Consider the following 17,632-nt stretch of genomic DNA (forward strand, 5'->3'; position numbering starts at 1 on the left):
ATGAAAGCTTACTTTTTTTCTCGGATTATATTTTTTCGTATTCCTTTCATTTTAACTTCTTTGATACAAGTTTTATAGTAGTTCTAGCGTTGAATAGCTGAAGAATTGTAAATTATACAAACTATATGCTAAACAAGTTGAATATTAATACGACGTGACATAGCTGCATGCACGTTACATCGATGGTTGCATACGTGCAGGCGCATGCAACGATACATCGCGGATTACATAGCTGCAGGTGCACTTCTCGTGCATCAGAAATTTTCAAGCTAGTAACATTCTCGCTTTTATGTAATGAATATTATAAATACCCCTGTTACATAGCAATATATTACTGAAATAACATTTATGTAATTTCCATTATACGCTAACAATGTTTTAGTAGTTTTTTTAGCAGCATCAGTAATCCTTGAAATATAAAGTCATTAAGTTGTGATTTTTCTTATCAATTTGATCGAAAATGTAGAACGTGAGAGTTGTCTAAAAAAAGTACGTTTATTGGTTTGTCCGTCGTTAATTCTTGCAAATTAATTCTCTGCTTGTTAGAACATTTCTAAAACATTAAAGCGTAGCAAGCGAGCCGGGGTTACTGGCCTAGATAAAAAATACGATGTCTCACGTGCGTGCATATGAGCCACGAACGGACAGCATAAAAAATCGCGCAATGCGACAAGCTGGGGGCGATTAGAATCAGTCACGCGCGTTTTCACCAACGACAGTAAATCAACCAACAAGAAAGAATAAAGGAAGTAGCGACGATCGTGCGACACGCGCTACCCTGTCAGAGAGTCGATCAATTTTTATCTTGTCTTGATTTTATTATAATTTATATATAGTACTCGCGTTTCAATGTTATTTTTGCTGCCTTATTATTGCGTGCTTAATTAACATTTAACAATACTCGATATGTAATAACGAGGCAATAGATACGATTGTTAAATATTCCTGTTAGTAGCTTCTCTCTTCTCTTAATTCTTTTAATCCGCGAAAAGCACGAAAGGTGAAAAGATCGATAGTCAAACTTTCGAAATATCGTCATTATTTTGATTTCGTGTGTAACCCTGCTGCTCGTTCGGATCGAGAATCCTCCCAATCTTTTCATTTCAAAGTAGAAACGGATAGAAACCACGGACGCCATGAAAATACATTCTTCAGAATTCACACTATCTACAGGTTTGATTATTTTCTTACAAGAAAATTTATAAATATTACTGAAACGTGCATAGATATATACGCAGAACGGTAATGAAGAAAGCTGTATAGGATCTTTGGAAAAAAATTCCGGGGGAGGTTTAGAGAGGCGCGTCTTGGAATAGAATAGCTCCCTTTAACCGAAGGGAAATGCACCGCAGGGGCGAAAATATTTTCTACTAGCGGAAAGTCGGTGAAGAACCGATCGAAAGTCAAGGCACGCCCACCGTGTCACGTACCATTAATTTATGCGGGTTAAAAATAAAGCGAAATCGATCGCGTCTGTACGTTTGTGAGCGCCGCAGGCATCAAGGTCGCCAGATAAGTGTCAATCGCGAATATATGAATTCGCTAATGTCCTAAAGAAGCGTGTCTATGTTGGGATTTCCATATTTCTCTATATTGGCTGTGGTAGCGGCGCTCTTCGCGTTTTCAAGGATTCACGCTCGTTCCTATGGATATGGAGTTGTTGGCAGAACGTAACCATAATTATCACCTAATTTATTCACGGATCGAAGGATTTCTGCAAGATGGGAATACGATTAGACGTACGATCCTTGAAAACGATATACATACGTCGTAGGATTATACGGTAAAAACACTCAGCGGCTATTAATTGCAACCACTGATCTGGTACTATCGTAGAAGCATTTTGAATGACGATTTTGAAGCTGCATCGATATTTGTGAATAATTAGTATCTGAAATTTCCGTATTACGTATGTTTCTGATATGAAAAATGGCAAGTTATGTACTTGTAGAACTTGCCTTAAATTATATGAAACGGTAAATATAAATAACGTATTACCTTTGATATTACGCTATCTATCAATTAAGGAACAGAATTTAACAATACAAGTTTGCCAGCGATGTATTGTGAATTAAACGAACTTCTTCGACACTTTCCCGATCTTATACCCTCGCTATATCCTTTCCATCAATCGTACGTATATTTAAGTACGAGATCGTTCGATTAAGATACTGGTGCGTGGGGACATTTATATCTACCCTTTCCGCATTAAAATAAGGATGCAAGTTCTATTTAAATGGATCTATTTAGAGTGACCTTGGTGGCGGCCTTGACGCCTGCATCTATCGATCTTCCTGTGTGAAATTCTAATGAGACACTTGATTTATTTTAATTTCCAAGTGGCTTCGATTTTACTCCTGTTCCGCTTAATGCACTGTCCGTGTCGTGTGTCGTTTCGGCGCTTAAAATATGACAACACGCGTATACCGACTGACTAATAATTTGCATAAATATCCGCAACGTGGTCTAAGGGACCCTGTTATTTTCATATTGCTAGAACAAACGATACTTTATTATATTAGTATTTTGGTACTTTGGAGGACGATATTTTTAAATAAAATGGTTAGCATATATAACACGTTACGTTGGTATTTATAGCGATGTTCTATGGACAGAAATTATTATTAAAATGGGATAAAGTACGCTAGAAATGGGTAGAAACTGATACACAGACAGTTTGAAGATCACGGTAGAAAAACTGTACAATATCCATCAGAGAATCCGTAGAACGTGGAAAGAAAATAATACAAGAAAGAAACAAAGGAGAAACTACTAACTTGATAACAAAAGAAAAAATTAAAAAATGATTAATTTCTAAATACATTATAAATCACCCGAGAAAACTTTAATAAGACTGTTGCGAAGATTGTGAAACAAGAAAAATCAGCTCAAAAACTAAGATGCTAACTTTATACGGACGCCATAAATTACATAACAAGTTCTTAATAGCTGTAATAGCGAACGAGAACAAAGTAAAAGTTACCAACTTAATAACTTGGAAGTGATGAAGTCAATTTGAAACGGAGCACGGAACATCTACAACTAATCAAATTCTCCGCTATCTCCATCTTCTACTAATTCTTCTAGTAATAACTGAAAGCGATCTATCGATTACCACGATCGAAATTTCATTCGAAAAGCCCGAAATACCATCGAAGGAACCAACTCAATGAACATGATCCTCGTTGACGTCGGTAATGGCGAACAACCATGAGAATGGACGATTATAAGAAAATGATATATATTTATTGAAAGCATCGGACCCCGAGGCTAAAGACAAGCGCCAAATTTACAGAAGTTGTCGTAGCTTACGTACGCGAAGCACGCAAACAATTCCTATTAAAAAAGAGCTATCAGCTGCACGGACACATATATACACGTACACGCGTACGAGATAACACGAAAGGAGTTGCAATAAAAGAAAAGTAACTAGTTGTCTAGTCGTTTGGATTCGCACCTCTGATATCCGTGGATGGCTCGCTTCTGGACAGCTCGTGATCGTTGCCACGGCACGGAGTCGCCTTCGACGGGCTTTTGTAATGAGCCAGCACGTCGTTCTTTCCCGACGAACTCTGATTTTGATGAGGAAAATGGAAAGTCGTGGTGTGAGGCCACGATGCGGGCGGTGGACTTCGTACCAGGTGCTCGTGCACTTGGGCTAAGGTTAATGGATCGGTGTCGCCCAGTTCCTGAAAACGAGGATTTTCTATTTATAGAGGATCTTTCGATAATCGTTAGACCGCCCATGTTTACGCAAATTTGTATTTTTATGGAATCGGGGTCTACGCAGAAATTGAGAAGTTTGCGACTGTCCTACGAGAGCAAAGCGGAGAAACATCGTAGCGTATTCAATTTTTATCCAATATACGTTTTAACGATCATTCGGAATGTCGATACAAATTCGTATTTTTATGGCACCAATTAAAGAGATGGAACCTTAGAGGATATTGAAAATCGGATACCTTGCAATTTACAATTAGCAACTTGAAATTCTTCTCTGCCAAAGGAAACCCCGAACGAAAAAATGTCATTCTTTTTTTCGATTTATTTTTGTATATAAAGTCGCCGCTCGACCGCTTATACCATAATTTCGCAGATACCCTGTACATGCATTGTATCTGGCTTCTTTAATTTCTACCCAGTATATTATTCCAATTATTTCAAACGAAATATCCGCACGTCGTATTATATAATTTCTACGAGTGTACTGTAATTATATCGTGGAAAAATGATATCTAATTGGATCATAAAGTTGCGGACCCGAAGATACAAATTTTCATAACGCCAGTTAATTTTCGTAAACATCCGCGAAATAGTAACGTTACAAACGCGAAACGAAAGATTCTACGTAGGAAAAGGAATAAGTCGAGAGTCTACGACAAAAGTTTTTTTTACATCGAATTGTTCTTGTCAGTTCGTTGTTCGACCGTTTCCACTGTTTTCAGAAGGCTGTACTTTCTTTAGAATCAGCGCCGAGTATTAATTTCTCAGGCCTCGCTTACCTCCTAACATAATTTATCAAGCAAAGTTTCACAGTATCAGGAAACTTTTGCTCGCTAGTATTAGTACCACAGTACCATAAATTTTATTGATAAGCAACCTACGTAGCTAGTTACGTATCTAGGTCTAGGTCTATTTGTAGTTTGACATTTTATTACTATTTACTTGTTGGCACCGAAATTAGCTTTGAGCATAGAGATAAATTTATTGCTAGTGCGGTATATTATTTTGGTATATATTGTATCGAAGATGCAATAATCTAATTGTCTTTCGATAATCGACTTTCCGTATCTTGCATCATAGTGGTTTTAGAAGTTACGCCACCGTTCCATTAATAAAGTTAATTCTAACTATTAAATCGCATCCTTATTATATCACAAATTCTAACGAGATACGCGTAAGATTAGCGATCGATCTGGCTTTTATTTCCTATTAAACATCGATTCGATGTCGAGGGTCCTCTACTCGGATAGGAATATTGTAGATTAAAAAATTGCAGTGACCCGAGATAACCAGATAACACAAGTGGTGTAATTGACGTTCCTATGAAAGTTCAATTATCTCTGCTTTCCACTTGAAAGATATGTCAATTTTCAAGATTCAAAACTTTCCCCGAATTGCTTCAAATGATAAAACAAAGTTGGCGTTTATTTACGTCGCTATCGCGATTCGCTTCCACTTTAATCTCTATAAAATAAACAGTACTTATCTGGTTAAATAATCAATTTTACGTATGCCGTCATACGATGTAATTAAACAGTGTAAAATCAATATCCATAATCCAGCAAGTTAGAGTGGAAAGTGTAGAAATATACGAAAGTTTAAGAATCGTCGCGTAATTTATGTTCATCTTTTCACCACTTCTTTTTATTTCCCGCGAACTTGCACGTCGAATATCGAGTTTACCGCCTTCGACGATCGAAGTTATGGAAATTCATCGAAAGCTCGACAATAGAATCTAGGTAGAGCAGATATATCAAGTCTCGTGTAGCAGCCATTATACCTAAGGCTTATTGTAATCGTGACTCGTCAGCTCAGGGTTAATGGATCGAACGTACCATCCCTTATAATGAACATGATGTTATGAATGATCGATAATTACCGACTAATTCTACAACCGGTAAATCGATCTCTCGCGTTTTATTCTAAGAATACCGGTCATAGAACGAATCGTGGGAATAATATCGCGATGACTCAATTTTATTCGAACAGCTAATCATTTCCTGGTATGAATTTTCCTTTTTTATAGAGATTACACGTTGCTCGCGTATTGCCGAACGATGATATTAGGTCGTCCGAAAAGTTTCTTTCGTTTTATAAGGAAATAATGGACGCACGACATTTTCCGTTTTACATTATTTTATCGAATTACGTAGGATCCATTTTGTTCTATCAAAATAAAGATGCATCGTTGTAACAGACTTGTCTGTAAAAGAAAGACACTTTTCGGACAACCCGGTACGTATACTTTGGACTAATAATCCTTTTAAAATACATTCTTTCGCGTATATTCGAACATATGTAGTTCAAGTTATAGTTACGAGCATTTTCCAATTTTTCCAATTTATCCGAACGCTAGCACCGAACAATTATAGTGCTTCAGAAACTTATGCAATAACCGATAATACCACGTCAGGATTCTCGGTGTAATCCACGCGCTTCCAAGAAAAGCATTGTGATCTCTTCGATACGGTATCAGTCGCCACGCAAGCAATTTTCTAAAAATTCCTCTCGTATCAAAACCGCTTCTTATCCGCGATACCTTTTTCTGACGTATAAAAATCGGCGTGAAAGAGCGGCAGAACTTTTTGCGTCACCGAAGAAAAACATATTCGAATCTTCGAACATCGATGTTCAACGTTACGCGAGTACAGTCGCTGGAAATTTCTAATTCTTCGAAAAAATACATTTTTGAATTTAGATATACAAAAATCCGCAGAATGCACCAAAGGTATAAAAACCTTTGACGAAACCTTGTAACGAAGTATTCGTTACAATATCGAGTGAGTGAAACAAATTTATAGTTAGCCATCTCTGAAATAACGCTAAACATCCGCGCTATCGTTCAAATATAACAAGAATCGTGTGAAAATCAAACTGCTACCTTGAGACGTCTAAAAGACAGATACGTAAAAATAGTCCCCCGATAACCCGTGTCCTTTGTACATGCATGACACGTGCCAAAATAGTCGCGACCTATTCTAAAAGACAGTTCTGTAGAGGAAAAGACGTATCGTTCTTAGCCGGGTCCCTTCCTCTTTCTATCGCTCGCCATCGTTATCAAGTTCACGTTAGCATTAATAATGCAAGCTGGCCAACCGATCGATGCTTCTTTCACGCTTTCATGGACGTAGACAAGGGCGAACGAACGGAAAAAATTGCTCACCTGAGACATCAGAATGGCATCATCGGACTCGGACTCTTCCAAAGACTCGACCAGGCTCTCGCGACTCGCCAATACCTGGAAAATGCGAATACTATCGTTCATGTACCTATACATGTAAAATAAGACGTCGTTGATCATCGAGACAGAGGAATTTCGAAGACACGGGAAATGGCGTGAATCGTGAAATTATTCGTGTGTGACTTTGAGTAATGGCGAGCAAGCGGAAGAGACTCACACCGAGGAAATCGAGTTATCTTTTATCTATGAACGCGGAGAGTTTGCTTGGAAGTGAAGGAAATATGAGTTGACGAATCTCTGATAATGGAGGATTTTTATCACTGAGGTAGTCAGTAGAAATTTATTCGATCGTATCGTTGAAATATGTAAAAGTGAATCCTGAATTCGCTTTGTGGTCGATGTCGAAAGGCGATAGGGAAAAGAAATCTAAGATTTTAAACAGTCTGAGACATGTTTATACGATAAGAAAAGTTGCACGATATTAGCCAACAGATATTACAAACGGAACATTAAAAATGGAAAATGATCGCGTACAAATTTCACTGATCACGGTGTGAAGTTCTTTCCCATTAGTCTATTCTCATTTCTCCTTTAGCGTCGATTAATCGATCCTTTCGTTTGCCTTCTTGTGTAAATATGTGTCCAAATATACACGATGGTAGGTGAAAAAAGGATTCGAAGAACAGACAGGAAGTAATACATCTTCGTATTTCAATCGAATTAGTTGGGCTGCGAATGTAATTTTATATAGACACAGACAGACGTTATTTGTTCATACCGAAAAGAGCTTATCTGTTATCTATGTTCTTTGAATTTGCTATTGGTGGAAACGCGAGTGTACTCCGATCGTTGGAATTATTGCGTTTGAAATAGAATACTAATGGTATTGGTGGATGTGAAGTGGTGTAGAAAACTGGGACGGAGGGTATAGGTTTTTTTTTTTTTTCCTTTGGATATAAATAGAAGAAGAAAGTGGTACGTGGTGATTGGATGGGTTAATGAGCTTTATCTTTGGATGAATTAATTTTACAGAATGTACCTCTCATTGATCTATACGTAGAATTAAATTTGCAGATTAAATGCTAAGAGTAAGAGAATTGCGAAATGAAATTGTAGAAATGTTTGGAGAACGTAGGGGGTTTGGAGGTTTAGTATTTGATCTGGAATTATGGAAATTTAAATTAACAGAAAACCGTTACTTTGCGAGGAGACGCCTTTACTAATTAGCTACTCTCGGTAATGAAAAGCGTAAGAAAATCTTCTTTAGAATAAATGAATTATTTTTCATTCAAAGACTCGTAAATAGCGTATCTTGGATAACGAAAAATAGTATAATAATAATAGATTCGTATGGTTTTTTCATGTTCCTAGCATAACGGACAAAAGACCTAGATGAACGAACGTATGAGTTTTGTTTGTACGAAATTATGAGTCATCATACGCGTTATACTCTGGAAAGGAACGAATTATGCTGGTATAGCGTGCAGGCTGCTTAATGAAACAACGAAGGCTGGTTTTAAACCGTGAATGAGCAAACTGAATTGTACCGATTCGTGGAAAATCACTGTCCATTATCTTCTTTTCTTTTCTACCAAAAATTATCATAATTTGCCATACCGTTGTTTCAACTATGTCAAATTTTCAACCGCATCGACGACGTAAGAATTCTGCGATCGCTCGAGTTTCAATTAAATCGTGAAAAAAGCGAGAACCGAATCGTGAGAACCGTGAAAGAACCTTCCAGTACCAATTGTTCGACTTTCAGTGAAATCACGGAATCGTCATTAATCAAACCCAAGGAGCTGTTTCCCCATAAAAAATAATTACATCTCCCGCAACTTTTAGATACTGGCATTCGATTATCTCAAAGTTCTTCCATTCGTTCCTTATCTCGGCTGATAAAAAGTGGTTGGATCTTGAGGAAATCGTTCTCCTTCTTCCCTGTCTTTGTCGTCGGCCTGTTTGTAAACGAGCAACAAAGAGACTTATCGATTCGAACCTGTAGGAAAGGATTATCCTGTCGACTTAGCCTAAGCGCCTCCATATCCTGATCGATGTTTCGTGTTCTACCAGGTGTCAAGGTTAGAATGGAATGCGACGGTGACGGCTGACAGGCAACGACCACATCGACGGCTGCCACGCTCAAGGTCGACGGAATCCTCGATACCTGGTTGTCGTTTTCGCTGCCGCTGCGCCTGCAGGCGTTCGTTATGATCGCTGCAACAGAAATTATCCGACTAATCAGAATCTTGTTATAATCGTACGAATTCGAATCTCTCACGGATGAAATTCCATCTCACAGGAATTCCGTTTTAACGTTATCAAAATTAATTATCGTTAATTAATTATCAAAAAAGGAAAGCTGCTTTACTTTTCGTCTATAGATCGAATAATAATAAAACATCTAATCGCGTTTGTTCGACTTAATTGCTTCTTCGAATAGAATGAACGGATCGATGTGAATTTTCAACGATCATAGTATTTTATTACTCTTAACTCTTGAGGATTATAATATCGAGTTATTCCACTTATCGCTTAGAATGCATGAACCGGGCATACCGCATTTCATAGCGCAATGGAGGAAAGATAAAGTATATTACGCTTCTTAAAATATCCAATCGATCCGGTTAATTTTCCTAATTGTCGGATTAGGGATGTTTTATAGTCGATCGTGATGAATTGGCAATATCTAAAATGGTTTTTCTTAGTAGAGAAATATACCGCGAGGGATAGCTATACGAAAGGGTGTGGTTCGTAACAAAACAAAGTGCAAACACGGGATGTTTTCTCACCTGAGGCTCCGTTTTCGAGATAATCGACATCGAAGACGATGTAACGTCTGCGAATATCGCGTTCTATACTTTTTCTTTTCCATTTTCTGCTATCGTTACGTTTAATCGTCAATTTTTCGATCGATTGAATTTCTACTATCGTTCTTGAAGAAGAACAAATAATAGTATTTTTCAAGCATTCCGTCGAATCGATATAAAATAGAAGAGAAAACGATTTAGATTTTATTGGACGGTCGTTACGTAATTGGAACACGCGTGTTGATTCCTGTTATCGCCGACTTGTTATTTGTTATCAATCGCGTACCGTGTTTCGCTTGTTTTACCGTAATATTAGTCGCAGTTGTTACAAACGTTTAGACCAGTGTTTTAAGAAATATAGATTTCACCATCGTTTGGTAATTCGCAAATCTTAATCCCCTTAGGGCTGTACGAACTATACCGTTCTCTCGTTCAGAAGCCTCGAATTTATGTCACTGGTTGTGTAACGAAGATTCGAACGAGAAATAAAAAGTAATTGTTTGGTCGATAGCAACAGCTCGATATTCGTATGCACGGTGGACAAAGTTTGGCCTTATCTGCAACCGGAACTAGTAATTATTTATCGTTCGGAAGTCGCGTAAAATATATTTATATTTGGAAAGACAAATGCGATAATACGACAATACGACGAATCGAATAGTTCGACGACGCACTTTGCTTTCGAAAAATTCATCACCAACATTCGCGATTTATATTCTTTTGAATAGAAGAAAAAAGAAAAACGAACGAAGAGAATTGCGTTCTTGCAAAAAACACGGTTGACCTGCCAATTAAATTTATATATATATATATATATCGGCATTTTTACCTTGCTGAAATACGATAGAATGTATTCCGTTTTATTTCTCATTTTTCATTTTTCACGTCATTAAAAATAAATTCGTGTCTTCCTATTCGTTCTTCGTGGAATTTATATTGCGAAGGAATTAACCGATTAATTATTGGATATATCCAGGCAAAAGAAATATTTTTTTACCTCTTCACTCGTATTTTAAGGTGTTCTTCTTTAATGTGTACGTAGTACGTGCACGTATACGTGTGCACAAGCAGAGGGTACATTATGCGCAAAAGTTTTCCTCGCACGTGTCACCGCTTGAAAAACACTTTTTCAAGCGAATTCTAGGGAAAGCAATTGAGCGACAAAAAATATTGATATGTTTAAGGTTCAGCTGCTGATTACCCCAGCTTTTTCGCAAGCTTTTCGCTTTTAAGAGCTGGAGATATTTTTCAGTCGTCCTTTTCGATGCATGTCTTGCGATAAATTGCTCATTAGCTTACGAATATCGATATCAATATTTTAACAATTAATTAGAAAGTCGTTGCTTTGGAGATATTAACTAGAAAAATTGGGATTCTAAGGTACGAGCCTAGAAATACTATCCGGACAACTATGAAATCAAAGATATTTTAAATCGCTCGCGCAAACGTTCGAATAAGACGTACGAAATGAAGTAGATCGAAAGTGATTTAAAATGTGTCATTTTCTTCTTTTCTTTTTTTTTTCTTTTTTTTTTTTTTCACGTGGACGACTTTATTCTTCTATTATGAAAGAACTTCGACTTCTCGAATTCTCTGAACGAGTGAATTTTCTACAGCGATAAAACAGAAAACCTCTTATCTAAATATCTATATGCTTTATGAAAGAAACATTTTCTCGGCTTACCGGGTGTCTCGACTTTCGGGGCACGTTCCATCTCTTCGTCCTCGTTGATCTTCATACCTAACGTCAGCTTTTTCGATTTAAAAATGTTGGACAAAAACACTGCGCCCTTGCGCTTCACACGATCGTATCGTTGAGTGTTCTCCGACGACACGTGTATCATAATTCGCCTGGAAATGACAAAAAATGAAGCTGGTTAACTGCATCGGGCCGTACGAAGAACGTGCACGGGACAAACAAAAGATAAAAGGTGAAAGAAAACAAAAGGCAGAGGAAAACAAAAGATAAAGGAAACTACGCTAAATTTATATCCCTACGTTGGCAAAAAACTTGCCAGCAGTAAATAAGAAAACAGCTGATTAACCCCATCGACGCTTATTAACAACGCGTATAAATAAACCAAAGTAAAACGATATCGCCCGACAAAACGTTCCATTAATATCTGATTCGATCTGACCGCTCTGGCACGAACTTTCCTTTCAAATCTACAGAAATGTTGGAAACGTTACTGCGGTGTTACTATAGCTCATTCATAGTTCATGCAAACATCGATATTATCGTACGATGGAACAACTTATGGAAATACGTAAAGAAGAAAAAGATCTGGAACTTGTACGTAGCTATAGCTCTTTTCATTCCTATTCCAACGAATGCACAAACGTCTACGGAAATTATTATTATTAATAGAACGTACACGATTTTTACCCGAGGGTACGACGAGCCAGAGCAGAAAACGAATTTTCGAATATTAAGATATCCGGCACGTGTGCCATTTCCTCCGCTCCTCACTTCATTTCCACTTTATCTAGCCTATCGAGACCCATCCACCTTCCTGCTGTCAACGACCGCCTTCGTCTGACAACGCACAAACGTGCCGTATCTCCGTGAAAGAACAAAAGAACCAAACGATCTATCATCGAGAATCAAAAACAAAGCAAATTTCTATTCGGTAAAAGTCCTAGCCACTCCTTGCTCGCTTCTCGTACAGAACGAAAGGTTCATCGTCGTATAACGAGCAACGTCTGTGCACTACCCTTCCCACGCCGAGTCCAGCAATTTGACTTTTGATGTTCTAGCGGTTTTCCAAATAAATTAAGATCTTCTCTTAACAACGAATGGGTTTATGTAACGATTAACTCGACTCGTCGTGTTACTGTGGCTGAGACGAGGAAGAAACAAGTGTGTTATCGGTTGTTTGGTTGGAACGTTGGCGGAGAAGAAATTGGAGAAGCGTTCACGATGAACCGCGATCGCATTGCCAACTGCAGCTGCAGGAGGGTGTGCTCCGCGGCTTCTCGTAGGATTTTGCGCAGCTGCAAGTGGCTGAAAAACGAGACGGAGGGCGAGCGATCAGGGGTGGGGGCGTGCGTGATGCGATGAAATAAGAATCAACGATGAAAAACACCACAGTAGCGCGGCGAGGCAACCGCGAAGTGTTTCACCCCTTAACGTTCGTATCTTTTCCCTTTTCTCTTTATCCGATCGTTGCGGAATTATCAATTTTCTTTATTCCGATGGATTTGTCCCTTCTTGCTATACAGGATGTTCCAAAATTTCTAACTAGGCTTCTTCGGTACGTATTACGAATAGGAAGTACGTATTAAGAGAGAAGAATACGAAAAAGCTCTCGGTTTGTATAACGCGAGAATCAACGTAAGCCATTAAAGAGCACGAAAGACTGATCGCGATAAAAGATCAGATTCGTTGCTCTACGAAGTTAAAGTTTTTAATTCTAATTCTAAAAGTCAATTTTTTGTATCGCACAGTTTAACGTTTACGTTCTTATTTAATATAATTCTCCTCTTCGTGAAGGTCTAGCAATACGAGGCTTATCCGACGATCTTGTAGGCTATCGTTTCCTTATTTTCGTTGTAACGTTTTAATAAAGCTTCGAACGATCTATGGTCGTATAACGTTTCTGCTTGTTTGCCAGATAAATCTTTGTTGGAAATAAATTTGTTTCCTTCGTAGGTTATTAATACGCCGTTAAATCATCATTGGTATAAATTGGCGCGTCTATGTTACATTTAGAAAACGATCGACTATTTCCGTTCGATCCTGTATAACGGGGAATGCGGACAGTTTTAAAGCATAAGTCTTCGCTATCACCAGACCCTATAATGCTGTTTGTTTTGACGAATCGAACAAACAAATCACTGCTAAGAGCACACAGAATCGTAAGGTAGAAGGTTAGCCGCGCGAGACACGGACTTGAGCGTTAAAGGGTTAAAAGTGGCCCGTAGTAAGACCTCTTTCGAGATCTTGCTTTACTTCCCTTTCGATCTGTCTCTGCATCGTGACCTACATATCTTCTACTTCCTAGAAACTTGGTACGCGTTGACAAAAGAATGAGAAATTTTGTTTGATCAATGGAGATTGCAGTTTACCTAGAGAAGTGGTTGATTTTAACAGACTTTGTGTTTTACAATATCAAGTTGCACTCAAGACGAACGGTATGATCGAAACGATGAAAACAGAGGGAAAATAGAAGGGAGAAACAAGAAGAAAAATGTATAAATAGAAGCAGGAGAAAAAGTACATAGTAAGATGTACATGTACAAAAAGGCTAGTCGTAGATCGTTAACGTGAATCCAACACCATCCCCAACAAACCTACTCGAACCTGCTCTTTTTTCAAGCTGTCGCTACCTTTCTGACCTACATTATCTAAACTCCACCATCATCAAACATACGAACCTCCACTCTACATCGTCTTATATCAAGAAACATCTCAAACATCATCTATCAAGCTCTCTCGTACATCTTCGCGGCGTCCTTCGTCCGTTCCATTCCGTACATGTGTAACATATACACGTACGAAAGCATTCATACGTTTTCTCTCCTCAGGCATAGTCCTCGACGACCAAGTTTCCAAAGGTCGCCATTCTCACGAAGCCGTCCACCCAAAATCGCCCTTTCCAAAATTTCCAAACTTCGCCACTATCGCCACCATCGAGCGCATACGATGATCCTACAGCACCTTCGTCGTCTTAAATCAACAAACTCCTCGACCAGTATCCAAGCTCTCACACGTCTCACAAGCTTCCCATAAATTCACCCTCCTCGTCGTCCTCGATCTCAACTGTCCAAGCTCCAGCATCGCCAATCGCACGATCATCGTACCACCGATCTTTCGTACTCGCTCGCGTCTGTACATCTGCTACATTTACAAAAGCAGCCATACACCTAGGCTATATTTACAAAAAGCACCCATACGCATCCTATATTTACAAAAGCACCCATACAGCCGTATAGCGGTGCCCAGTCATCGTCCTGAACGTTCGATCAAACGGTTCCATCCAGCTCGTTGCACGCAGACACGCGACTCCGGGATCTCGTCCACGAGGGTTGCAGACACGCGAGTAGTTTCCACGGTGTTTTTCCACGGGAACATCCCGGTGTCGGCGGCGGATCGATCGCCGTCCACCGCCCACGGGACGTTGAATCGGGGACGTTATACGCGTGGCCACGTCACCCTGCTCCGCACACACCCCCTCCAACCCCTTGGTAGTACTTACTTCCCGGCGCTCCAGGCTCATCTTCCCCGGCACCGATCCTTCGCTCAGCACGTCGCCGGTGAACACGAGCACTGGGTCGCGTCCGCGTCGCGACTACCGCGTCCCGGCGTCGCCGCTGCGCCCCGTCGCAACCGACGCGAGTGGCGACGCCGCCCCTGGACACGCGCACTTCTACACCCGAATCCTCCTTTCTTCCTACTCTACTCGTGCTTCTTGCTCGCAACCAGTGTCGCTGGAGACTTTGCAGGCTTGTCAGAGACGTAGAACGGAGTTTTTGACGTGGACGAGGAGGTTGATTCTCGTTGCTTCTCCAGCCTGGAAGGGGATGCAAGAGGTTAGCTAGGTTTCCTCATCTTCCATTTTGGATTTTCGCCCGTTTGTTTATACAGGGTGTGGCTGAAAATATCGCTCCTGCTAAACGAAATGGAAGGATCGACGAGCAGGAGGTGCAAGAACTGTGGTAAAATTTGATGAAAGGAACTTTAGGTAGAGACGTCGTTTCTCCTGGAAGAATTGGTCGAAGGTGGAGAAATTGAGGCGAAATTTGCTAAAACGTACGTCGGCAGGAGAAGGTAATTCTTTATGTAGAGATAGGTCAAAGGTGTGGAATAAAATTTGTTCGTTCATTGCGAAGAAAATCGTCGTCGCTCAATGGGCTATTTATGTTTTTCTATTAATGCTTTCGATAAAATAAGTCGAGTAAGCGTGCAGAGATCCTTGGAGACTGTAATACCCGAAATCGATTGCGACACGAACGTACAATCTTGAGAATTTAATGTAATTCGATCGAAATCATCGCAGTTCAGTCACGACTTAATTTTTCATTAATTTTTCGCGATAAGATCGAGCAGTCGAATAAAAGTGCATGCACTTGAAACTTAAGCGGTCTCGGAATGATTCATTTTCTCTTTTCTCGAATTAGCGTCGCTAACAAATTCCGATCCACGGATAAACGTAATTGTTACTTTATAGAGTGTGAACGAGTCGCTTCAATGACTGATTCGATTATACGTTTGGCTACCGTAAATCGTTGTTGCGTCGAATAATTTCTACTAAGAAGGACTTTCAAATATTGCTTCATCATAAAGCGAACTAATTTAATATTTATTTCATGTATCAGTTTCTACAGACTAGTTCGGCGTCTGGCTAGCTTTGCGTGAATAGTATCAAACGTATGCGCATAAATTGAATAAATTACCTGAACGCACGGTTCAAATGATTCGAGTGGACGTGCTTGAAGATTTCCATATACGTTCGCAGAAACTTAAAGAATATTATTATATATCGATAGTATGTAACATAACTGTATATTTTGAACGTTTCATCGGTCAATCGATTCTATTTCAACAAATTACTAAATTTTGTGCGATATACGAGTTTCGTTTAAACGAATAATTCGTGTGATAATTCCTTGAACCTATCGATAAGCTATCAATAAATAAAATCTTGGAAATACCCGTAAAAAATTATCGTAAAATATGTATTTTATAGATTATGGTTAAGGAATTCCCAGCATCGAAACGACAGAAAAATTATTCCTAAAGAATTATTCCGATACGATAGGAAATCATCGATGGTACTAGTTCTCTTTTTGTAAAGACTTTTAGAGCAAATTGTGAAATTAAACGATACGCAACTTCGATTCTATGATCGCATAAATATAGACCAATAAATTTGTAAAAATATTACAAAATTTACTGGCAAATGATCATGAATAATGACCACTTTATAAATATCGCAATTTACAAATATTCGTGATGCACCGATAAATGTTATCGAGAACTTACTTCGCAAATATCTTCAAGTACTCTCCAAATCGATTTTCCCACTGGAATTTGATCTTCCGTTTTCACGTAACGAACAACGAAAATTTCTTCCACTGATTTTATTCACCCAGAATAGGATAGTTCTCGCAACTCCATCGAATCACAAAATAGGCACACGCGTATAATTTTTGCAGAAATTAAAAATCTTTGATCTTCTTTCGTCTCGCCCGCACCGCCAGATCGACGAGACATTAAACACATGGAGAGACGTTGTCTCTCAGCAAATGTCTCTATCTTTCACTTTCTATCGTTTCTTGAAATAAGTTTAACGTTAACCGTAACAATTTTAAACGAAATTGCGTCGGCGAGATCGTAGAAAGTAGCCGATGGGAGAAAACTTGTCGTCCGGTGTTCGACTAAATTTCCACATTTCGAGGACACGTTTTCCTTCGATCCAACTGCGATATAATTGTTACATCCTGCTGCCAGGCCATTCTCAATGCCACTGATTGTGAAAACGTGCTACGAACGTGCGTGTATCTCGAACGTGCAACGATAAGAAATCATCGCGAAACCATCGAATCGGAGCCCGCACGTAGCTATACGTCGGCCATCGATTGCGTTCCTCCGGGCAGATTATATTCCACACGTGCTCCTCTCGATGATGTTTCGCGTCTGTGTCTGCCGCAAGTAGCGTAACCCGCCGATATTGACAAACCGGCTCGTGTCTCTCATTTTCGGCAATGATCGATTGCTTATCTGCTCGTGAGCTTTCGTGAATAACACGTTCGATACTCTGAGTGACTGACTGACGTATCCATCGGGACGATAAAAGTCTTTTATTCTTCTGCATAAAAAAAATTATCGTGCAGAAATAAGTTGAATAAATTTGTTTAACGCGCATACTGTCAATGAGGCCATCGGTGACGAAATAAAAAAAACTTTTCGATGATG

At 39.2% G+C, this 17,632-nt stretch overlaps 1 protein-coding gene across 8 annotated transcripts in view; it reads right to left on the reverse strand.

The window, feature by feature from the left end:
* LOC139991157 (uncharacterized) overlaps positions 1-17,620 on the reverse strand; it is a 29,952-nt gene extending 12,332 nt beyond the window's left edge. Inside the window, exons 1-6 of one of the 8 annotated variants that reach the window (XM_072011061.1) lie at positions 16,700-17,617; positions 14,913-15,227; positions 11,399-11,565; positions 8,904-9,121; positions 6,887-6,961; positions 3,458-3,689 (exon numbers count right to left, since the gene is read on the reverse strand). In XM_072011061.1, coding sequence (XP_071867162.1) covers positions 3,458-3,689; positions 6,887-6,961; positions 8,904-9,121; positions 11,399-11,558 — 685 coding nt within the window. In that variant the 5' untranslated portion in view covers positions 11,559-11,565; positions 14,913-15,227; positions 16,700-17,617. The other 7 variants (XM_072011067.1, XM_072011063.1, XM_072011065.1 and 4 more) reach the window with 7 other exon arrangements.
* Positions 17,621-17,632: the final 12 nt, after the last annotated feature.

The sequence above is a fragment of the Bombus fervidus genome, chromosome 9 (assembly GCF_041682495.2).
Source record: "Bombus fervidus isolate BK054 chromosome 9, iyBomFerv1, whole genome shotgun sequence".
Taxonomy (NCBI): Eukaryota; Metazoa; Arthropoda; class Insecta; order Hymenoptera; family Apidae; genus Bombus; species Bombus fervidus.